Source organism: Lactuca virosa, chromosome 4 (assembly GCF_052849685.1).
Source record: "Lactuca virosa cultivar CGN04683 chromosome 4, Lactuca_virosa_CGN04683_v6, whole genome shotgun sequence".
In the NCBI taxonomy this organism is placed as follows: Eukaryota; Viridiplantae; Streptophyta; class Magnoliopsida; order Asterales; family Asteraceae; genus Lactuca; species Lactuca virosa.
The window spans coordinates 224,969,879-224,979,649 of NC_136429.1; the positions used below are offsets into that span (position 1 = coordinate 224,969,879).

The 9,771-nt window shown below is 35.0% G+C and overlaps 2 protein-coding genes across 2 annotated transcripts; one reads left to right on the top strand and one right to left on the bottom strand.

The window, feature by feature from the left end:
* Positions 1-292: 292 nt before the first annotated feature.
* Positions 293-1,708, top strand: LOC145108038 (clavaminate synthase-like protein At3g21360). The gene is made up of 3 exons (XM_079045022.1): positions 293-739; positions 873-1,126; positions 1,202-1,708. The coding sequence occupies exons 1-3, from the start codon at positions 308-310 to the stop codon at positions 1,560-1,562; spliced, it is 1,047 nt and encodes a 348-aa protein (XP_078901148.1). The 5' UTR covers positions 293-307; the 3' UTR covers positions 1,563-1,708.
* Positions 1,709-4,706: 2,998 nt separating this feature from the next.
* On the bottom strand, positions 4,707-8,482 carry LOC145108039 (lysM domain receptor-like kinase 3). Its single transcript, XM_079045023.1, has 10 exons — positions 7,591-8,482; positions 7,432-7,512; positions 7,079-7,360; positions 6,749-6,984; positions 6,548-6,653; positions 6,320-6,471; positions 6,145-6,242; positions 5,434-5,578; positions 5,246-5,353; positions 4,707-5,156 (listed from the first exon to the last, which is right to left on the bottom strand). The coding sequence occupies exons 1-10, from the start codon at positions 8,255-8,257 to the stop codon at positions 4,992-4,994; spliced, it is 2,040 nt and encodes a 679-aa protein (XP_078901149.1). The 5' UTR covers positions 8,258-8,482; the 3' UTR covers positions 4,707-4,991.
* Positions 8,483-9,771: the final 1,289 nt, after the last annotated feature.

Sequence of the window (9,771 nt, forward strand, 5' to 3'; positions counted from 1 at the left end):
GTTTTCATAATCAATGTACAATGTATATATGTTTATAATTAAATAAGGAATCTAATTATTAAAGTAAATATTATTTACAATAATCAATTTCCTTATTCAATTATAAACTTACAATAAAGAAAATTAAATACTTTTGCTTGAACACTTGAATCTAAAATCTACAACCTAACCAAATATAGTCGATTTAGATTGATTTTTTTTTGATGTTATTGAGTTGTAACAATTTTAAATACCCTTGCTTGAACCTGGACGAAAAAATGGTCAAAGTGGAATCTCCCTCTGTATTTGTATATATATACACGTGTGTATGACTGTGCTTTTAAAGGATCAGCTTGAAAGTTTAATGGGATTACTGGAACTAACCATGCCGGAAAATCTCTTCGTAGAATCGGAGTTACTTCAACAGAAGAAATATAACGCCGGAAATGGAGCCGGAATTGTCTTCCCAACTGTTTTAATCCCTAGTCCAAAGTTTGGTGATCGTAATCTGAAGGAAGCCATCCGCGATCAGAAGCCATGGATGGAATCTGTGCTCCACAAGACCGGTGCGATTCTGTTCCGAGGTTTCTCTTCCGTTTCATCTGCTTCAGACTTCAACGACGTCGTTGAAGCTTTCGGTTACGACGAACTTCCATATGTTGGTGGCGCCGCCCCTCGCACCAACGTCGTCGGCCGTGTTTTCACTTCTAACGAGTCTCCTCCTGATCAGAAGATCCCCTTCCATCACGAAATGGCCCAGGTTTGTTTTTTTAGATGAATAATCAAATTGAATTGCCATTAGATGATGGAATTCCGAGGTTTTATAGATTGTTTTTGCTCGATTGAATTCTCTGCCCTAAAAATCAATGTAAACATGAATTCAACCGCAACAGGTTCCTAAGTTTCCATTGAAGGTGTTCTTCTTTTGCGAAGTGGAACCAAAAATCGGGGGAGAAACACCTATAGTACTCAGCCACGTGATCTACGATAAGATGAAACAGAAATACCCTGATTTTGTTGATCGATTGGAAGAACACGGATTGCTCTACACAAGAGTGCTAGGGGAAGATGATGATCCTTCTTCCCCAATCGGTCGAGGATGGGTCTCCACATTCTTAACCAAAGACAAAGTCATCGCTGCAGAAAGGTTTGCAAATCCGGATTAACCATGAATTCTTATTCTCCCCCAAATTTTTTGCTGAATTTTCGTTATCAATTACAGGGCTGCGAAGCTCGGAATGAAGCTCGAATGGACAAACGATGGATTGAAAACAGTGATGGGTCCAATTCCAGCAATCAAATTTGACGAAACAAGAAAACGCAAGATCTGGTTCAATAGCATGGTGGCGGCGTATACTGGTTGGGAAGATGCAAGAAATGATCCGGTGAAAGCCGTGACTTTTGGCGATGGAACACCGTTGCCGGCAAATGTCATACACGACTGCCTGAAAATCCTGGAGGAGGAAAGCGTTGCTGTTCCATGGCAGAAAGGTGACGTTTTGCTGCTGGACAATTTGGCGGTGCTTCATGCCCGGCGGCCATTTGAGCCACCACGAAGGGTGTTGGCTTCTCTTTGTACGTGAAGGGAGAATAGAATACTGGTTTGTTTCCGTATGATAAAGGAGCTGCATTTGCAATTTTGCATCCTTGTTTTAATCTTATATGAAGTATGTTGAGTTTGATTTGTAATTTCTTTGGGTATATTATATTTCACTTTTTGCAAGTCCAATCATGGTTTCAGACTTTTAGTTTGAGTGTTATAAATGATAGTAAAGTAAGGTTAGTTAATATGAATGGGGAATAACTATCTTATTAGCCCCATAGTCACCAATGGTTTTATTGGATCCTTCAAAGTCATTATTTTTGTTTAAAAAATATAAATATGAAAGTCTATAGGCGGATTAGTGTTTATAGGGTAATGGTCACACAAAGAGCGGGGGTGGCCCAGGATGGAGTGGCACTAGCAGAAACACCACCTACCCTCCATCCCTCCCTGGTGCTTTGGTACCGGGGAAAAAGACATTGTTGCGGGGTGGTTGTCATGTCTTGTTCTGTCTTGATCATCACACGATCGTGAGATGAAGTGGATTGGAAAGATAATTAAAAATTGAGGTGGTGTTGATGTGGAGAGAGAGATAAAAAATAACCATTCCATACACATGTCTACTTTTCTAAAGAGATTATTATTCTTTTGTTTATGTTATGCTTTTAGAAAAAAGGGTTTGAGGGTTAAGATTTTTCGTTAACGCTTTTCTTTCCATACAAAATCAAAACCCCATGTTTCTTGGTCGATGAATGTGTTTAGCTTCCTTCTGGCAAAATCTGATGATGTCGATCGTGTTGGTTTGACTATTGAATGTAGGGACGATTCTGACTCAAATTTGATAAATTTAACAAATTTGACAACCATAACCTCTCTTTGGTGAGGTTGGTTTGATAAGGAACATGGTGGGTGGAATATAAGGTCAGTGGGTATGAAGCAGGAAAAGAGTGATGGAAAGGTTTTCGTACACCGGAACACCATACCGGAGCTATGGGAAAAGAGTCAGGGGAGCCTATCCCTCACTTTCTCTCCTCGTGTGATTGATCAGTCTTTTTTTTTTAGTTTTTTTTAATATTTGTTAAATTATATGCCTAATAAAAAATATAAAAATATATATCAAAACTCATGGTTTTTAATTCTCTACAAAATGAGTATAAAATTTCTATAAAATATATATATATATTTTTAAAATAAAAAATAAAAGATAATGAAATGTGACCATTTCCTGGCTTTTGATGAGGAAAAACTGACGTAATACTCAAAAAATGAAAGATCTTTCTCATATATGTCATGTCGTCTAAATAATAAGCATACATAAAAGTAAAAACAAAACTAAACAATAAACATAATAGTTTATTTATTAATTAAATAAAATATTTATTTAATAGCCATTTAATTAATTAACAACAATTGATTACATGTATTTGGATTACTTAAATTGATGAGTTTGAATGAATTTCTTAAAATCCATCCAAAAGTTCAGGTTTACAAGAAAAGCATGTTAGAGAAACTCCCACCATCTTCTATTTATCATTATTTTTGTGTTTTGGAGGCCAAAAATCCTCCGACCAACCTTTAAATTTAAAACCATTTTTGTATTGGCTTCCTTTTAATACAAAATATGAAGGTCAAATATAGAGGCCTCTAAAAACCATCATTTCGGAGGTTGGTTGGATTTGAATCACCATTTTGATGTTAAACAATCATTGTTTTTATGTTATGTGGTTGGAGGAGCTCTAATTGAAGAACAAGAATAAGGAATAACACAAGGAACATTGTCATACAGAAAAATCTAGCTAATCTTTCCTCTCTTCCTAATTTGTGGTGCCTTACGTTCCCCTTCCCAGTTGAAGAACAAGAACAAGGAATAACACAAGAAACATTGTTTTCATCGCTGGTGTCTAGGAGTAGTATATCGTTCATGTGGATGTCGATAACAATGATTTGTTCTTATCACATCTAGTACATCAAAGGAACCCTACAAATCAAGGTATATATTCTAAACATTTTATGGTTTAATGCTTTTGGTTGTTCATTATTAGTCAAATTGGATGTGGCTTTTGGGAATAAGTAAAAGTTTTAATATGTTAATTTACGATGTTCTTGATTCTTAAACTATTTTTGAATCACAATATTCCCAACACTAAGACTCAAGCATATTACAAATCCTAAGATGATTTTTGTGCTTTGGTAAGACGTATGTCAAAATTAACAGTTCCAAGTTGGAAGATTTAACCAACCGCTTAGTAAGACCTAAGTTTGTGGAAAGAATGAGACTAAATGTACAAGATAAACATATGTGTTTTCATCTAGAATCTCGTAAACATCTAAGAGTTACACTGTTAATACAACTTGTAATCTATCGATTAAACTTATTGTTTTGTGTATGATCAACATAACATGACAATAAACCCTAATATAGATCTTAGCTTTTTATTAAATTAACTACTTCATAAATGTAAGGTTAATTTATTTATAAAAGATAAATATTGAAAATACTAAAATTAACATTGAACTTTGTAGATGGTTATAACATTCGTAAACAGTCTTTTGCTTCATTCTCTATTGGAGAACACAAGTTGAATAACTCAAACTTCACATACTGGTATCATAAGTTCAGGATTGTCTTTGCAATCACGAGAAGAAGTTGCATGTCATTAAAATGTGTCGTTCTGAGAGTCAAATTCATGTGTATTAACTGATTATAGATATTAGACTGACTCAACCTCAAGATATCACTTAATGGGTCGACATAATTAGGTTAATATTGAAAATGATTGTACCCATATATCCTTAGACATGAGATATATGTTGGCTTTTAATTAAGTGGAGCATTATGTCTTGAAGTAGTTGAATGATTTTATGAATAGGGCAGTTATAAAAAAAAGGTTATGCTCAAAATACTAACACATATCTTGACATTGTATCCCAAACCAATAAATGATCTGTATATTACTTATGGTAAAACAAAAAATTTATATGATATTGTATTCCAAATCAATAAATGTTGTAATATGTATTTTCTTTTCCCTTTTTATGAGATATGAATCACTTACCAAACATGGAAAAATAAAAAAAGGACAAAAAGATCCCCAATCGGACATGAATTATTTTTGTTATTTATTTCATATCTGTTTTGTCATCATCAAATAGAAGTTGTTTGGTTCCCATAATATGTGCACGATTTGACCAAACTATCATGTTCTTCAATCTGCTTTTACATAATCCGATCCAACAACGATCTTTTGTGATACATGACAATTCATCTTCTTTTCATCTTTACATTACAAGAAATTTTCACAACAAAAGCAAACATAATGGACAAATAAATAAATAAATATAAATATAAATGTGTACGTATAAACACTCACCCTCATTACTACAACTACTACTACACCAAACCATCTATGCAAATTCAACTATTTACCAAGTAACAACCACCAATTGAAGTGAAAGATGGTCGGTGATATTAGCGACCTTGAACAAGGCCGCTAAAGACCTGGCTGTTTCCGGCGAGTGTAGCCTCCCACTCAACTGATGATAAAAGTATTTGTGAAAGTGATATAACAACTTGCTTAATATCTGGTCTCAATATTGGATCCTCCTCCACACATTGTTTTGCCACCATTGCCATCTACATCAAACCATATATTATTATAATTATATATAAACAGATCAGTTTCAAACTTTTAATCCTTTTTTTTTTTTGTTATAAGGTGGTACCTTGAAAACACAATCATGAGGAAATAAATCCAAGAGATTAGGATCTATGTGATCTTTTAACCCTGACATACGCATGGAATCCGGAGAGTTCTTAAGAGCTCCTAACATCTGTAATATTTGGAAAATGATTTAGAACATAAAATATGGAAATAATTTCATTTTTTTTTAAAAAAAAAAATAAGGCTTACAATGGATGCTAATGAACGTCTCTCTGAATTTTTTGTAACAGCTTCGGTTCGTGTAATGGCTTCTTTTCCTGATATTAGTTCAAAAAGAACAACACCAAATGCGTATACATCACTCTTTGTTGTAGCCCTTCCATCCCTCAAGTATCTGTCATTCATCGTATGATGTATGTTTTCGAGTAAGTCTTTATAAACAAACATTGTTTTTTTTTTTTTTGACTAAAAGAACAGTGTGGAAAATGACCATTTTGCCCTTCTGTTTGTCTAGAAGTAATAAATGATGTATGTTTGGAGTAAGTGTTTATAAAACAAAGATTGTTTCTTTTCTTCTTCTTTCTTTGACTAAATGAAAAATGTGGAAAATGACCATTTTACCCTTCTATCTGTATAGAAGTAATAAATGATGTATTTTTGGAGTAAGTGTTTATATAAGCAAAGATTGTTTCTTTTCTTATTTCTTTTGACTAAAATGAACAATGTGGAAAATGACCATTTTACCCTTTTGTCTGTCTAGAAGTAATAAATGATGTATGTTTGGAGTAATTGTCTATAAACAAAGATTGTTTGTTTTTTTTGACTAAATGACCATTTTACCCTTCTATCTGTCAAGAAGTAACACTGAATAATACTTGATTGTTTATTTTTGAGAATCGTAAACAATCACAACAAAAAAATTAAATAAAATTAAAAATTAAAAAGGAAACAGCATCTTACTCTGGAGCTAAATAACCAAAAGTTCCAACCACTCTTGTAGCAGAAGCCTCTCCATCATTAGTTATTCCAACAAGTTTTGCCAACCCAAAATCCGAAATCTATTCAAACCAAACTTCTTTTAATCTACTAAATAATATAAAAAAAATTATTCTCATTATAAAATAAAAAAAAATACCTTGGCTTTGAAGGCAGAATCGAGTAAAATATTGCTTGTTTTAATGTCTCTATGAACATAATGAGGCTTAGTGTGTTCATGTATGTATTCCAACCCTCTTGCAGTGTCAAGTGCAATTTGAACTCTCATAATCCAAGATAATGCTGGATGACCTACATTTGTTTATATTAAATAATTTCATGAGATAGTTTTTTTAGAATATTAGTAATTTAGTATTTACGAAATTACCCTTGTTTTGAGGATCATGCAAGTGACTTCCAAGTGAACCCTTTTGAGCATATTCATAAACGAGGAAGAGTTCATCATCACTAGCTGCATAACCAATAAGTTCTACCTTGACAACAACAAAACCACACACACTCAATAGTGTTAGATAATGGTTTTGACATTTTATGATGAAATAAAGAAGGAAAAGATAAAATGTTTTACCAAATTTGTATGATGAACTTTGCACAAAACTTTCATTTCTGCTATGAACTCTTTAGTTTTTGTTGCAGTCATCTTTTTCACAGCAACTTCCTGTTCACGAAGTAAACCATAGTACACAGATCCATAGGTTCCATGGCCTACAAGGTTTGACTCAGAGAAACCATCTGTACATGATAAGATTTCTTCATATATGAACACAATAGGCTTCTCTACATCAAACACATCTGTCCCAATTACTGCAATTACAAAACAAGAACACCGAATCACATAAGTTATCAAGAATTCAAGAAACTTTATGTGAACAAAAGGTGGATTGTAATGAGTGGGAACCTTTTGGAATGTTGGTATGGCGATCGCTTGATGCGTCGATGGTTTGTTGTCTCCAGTCATCGGATTTGCAGCAGAGTCTCCCTGATCCACACCAGATGCTTGATCTTCGTAATATGTGGAACTTATGTGATACCCTTTCATCTTCAGGATCGTTTAAATGATTGCAAATTGATGATCTCAAACAAACAAAAAGAACAGTTGCTACGATTAGAGCCAAAGCAACACCCAAACTGCCTATGATCCACCAATGTTTTACATCGCTCTTATGATCTGTTCGCTCAACTGCATAAAAGCTACAGTATTAGTCCATCAGTCTGTTTGTTATTAGTTGATTACTCTGAACGTTTTTTTACCTGTAACACTGCCAGAAAGAGAAGGTGATGGAGAAGGAGAAGGGGGAGAGGTAGTTTCTACAGGATATGGATCTCCAGGAACTATAAAATCAAATCAAACATGCATCAATGGTTTTATTCCTGCAAACGCAATTAATATGGTGGAAATAGTAAACCAACCTGAATTCAATGGTATGTAATAAAGTGCACCAATGGTGATGTTATCGGGATTATCGATTCCGTTAATGGATTCGATGCTATCCATACTAACACCAAATCTGCTCGCTAACAATTCAATGCTATCTCCTTCCTTCATCACATAACTCATCAAGTAATTCCATAGTCCACTGGAACATCCGCAAAACAGCTGCAACGAAACCACCGCGCCTGTACGCGCCGGCCGGGAGAAATTCGAGAGATACGCTAATCCTCCATACGCGTCAATCACGATATCATGAACAGATCCGCCGGTTTCCCTCACCGTGTAGGTAGTATTCGTCAAGTAGCTATGAACTGGCGAATTAGCACATGAACAGTTCTTCCGAACAAAAACATAGTTACGGCCGTTACCTTCAACTGTAACGTCGTGAGGGAAGACGTCAAACATGCTCATAATCACGTCTAGGGTTTGATTCGGGGACGGAGAGAAAGCTAAGAAGGAAGTGCATAACCGCGATGTCTCTGTGCAGTTTAATGGCGTCGGATATGCAGAACAGAGTGTTTGCAATTGCAAAAGGAAAAGAAACAGTGGGATGAACTTGAGCATTTGGGTATGTTTCTGAAGTGAATAATCCATTGTTGAATGACTCCAAAGATCTATAGTTGATGAATTTGGAGCAAATAACATGTATTAGCTAAAGATTGAGGAAGTTGTAAAGCATTTGGAGATCCTGGAGCATCAGAGATGAAATCAATGGATATATTGGGGATTCTATGGAGTAATCTTTGAGTAATGAGGAGGAAGAAGAAGAAGGGGGGAACTCTTTCCGAGTACTCACAGACTATGAACTGATGTAATCGATGGGTCATGTAGCAGTAAAAGTAGAAAGAAAGGTGAACATGTACTGAGAGAATCATGTTTAGGCACTAGTGTTTTGGTGTATAGAAGTTAATGTTTTTATTTTTCTATTTTACAATATCTTCTTATTTACATTTTATTTATTATATTATTATTTCAAAGATTTTTCATATTTTTTGTTTATATAGAAATATTCTGTTAGTTTTTAAAAATATAAAATTAGATAAAAAAATCATAAGTTAAAAGCTTTAAAATGCTATATGTTGAATACGCTTAACCTAAATGTTTTTTTTATTTAAATTGTAGAGAAAACTAATATATTGTGAATATCATTATTTATCTTGTATGGTTATATGACATGGATTTTGCTTTTAGACTGAAATACTGAAAAGATTATTGTTTTAGAAAAAGTATTGATGCGTAAAGCTAATGTCATATTTTCAAAATAGACAAAATTGCAAAAATAGTCCCTGTGGTATGCAAACTTTTGGGATTTTAGTCCAAACCACGGCTTTTTTGGATTGGTGGTCCTTTTGAGCTAGTTTCTTTGCGTTTTTGGTCCCCCAGTAAACTGAAAAGACTATTATGCCCTTCTGATATATTTTTTTATGCTTTTTCTATTTAATTTAAATGAAAAATAAAATAATGATCTAATTTAGGGCCCACATCTCTCTCTCTCTCTCTCTCTCTCTCTCTCTCTCTCTCTCTCCAAAAGGAGTCAACACCCTCCTTGTCCTCCAATCAACCCCTCGTCGAACTCATCGGAGCAGCAAGAAAACGAAGCAGTCGGAGCTACCGTCGACCGCCATTACATCCCACCACCACTGCAGTCTGCCACCATCGCCTTGCTGCCATTTGTAAGTCTGTTCAAGATCGTATGTTTCTCATGACAGTAAATCCTTGAAACCCGATTATATGAGCCAATGATAATCAATGAAGTAGATCGATGGAGAAAATCTTCATCCTTGGTGGCAGAGAACAGAGCAAATATGAAGTTCTAATTCCATCATCTTCTTCTGATTTCATCCAAAAATTAACCCAAATCAAGTTTCTTTTGGGTTTAAAGTCGTCCCACCGGATACCTGCATCTGGATATGTGGGCGGTGACAGGTGGTGGTGGGGACTGCCCACCACAGCAACGGCGGCGAGTAGTGGTAGCACAGCAGCTTCGTTGCTTCCGTCTTCCCAATACAACGGTGATCGAAGAGGAAAAAAGGAGCAAGGATTGGGGTTTGTTTGGGGTTGCTCAGATCAACAGAAAATAAAAAGAGATGGGGTGAGGCTGGAATGGTTCTATGGTGGGCGGAGATGTAGCGGTTCACGGTGGAGTTTGGTGGTAGAAT

Coding starts and splice junctions, on each gene's coding strand:
- LOC145108039 (XM_079045023.1), bottom strand. CDS start 8,257: ATGTTATTTGCTCCAAATTCATCAACTATAGATCTTTGGAGTCATTCA. Junction 7,361..7,431: donor TCTTTCTGGCAGTGTTACAG/GTAAAAAAACGT, acceptor GCTTTTATGCAG/TTGAGCGAACAGATCATAAG. Junction 6,472..6,547: donor GCATGATCCTCAAAACAAGG/GTAATTTCGTAA, acceptor AAACAAATGTAG/GTCATCCAGCATTATCTTGG.
- LOC145108038 (XM_079045022.1), top strand. CDS start 308: ATGACTGTGCTTTTAAAGGATCAGCTTGAAAGTTTAATGGGATTACTG. Junction 740..872: donor TCCATCACGAAATGGCCCAG/GTTTGTTTTTTT, acceptor CAACCGCAACAG/GTTCCTAAGTTTCCATTGAA. Junction 1,127..1,201: donor AAAGTCATCGCTGCAGAAAG/GTTTGCAAATCC, acceptor TATCAATTACAG/GGCTGCGAAGCTCGGAATGA.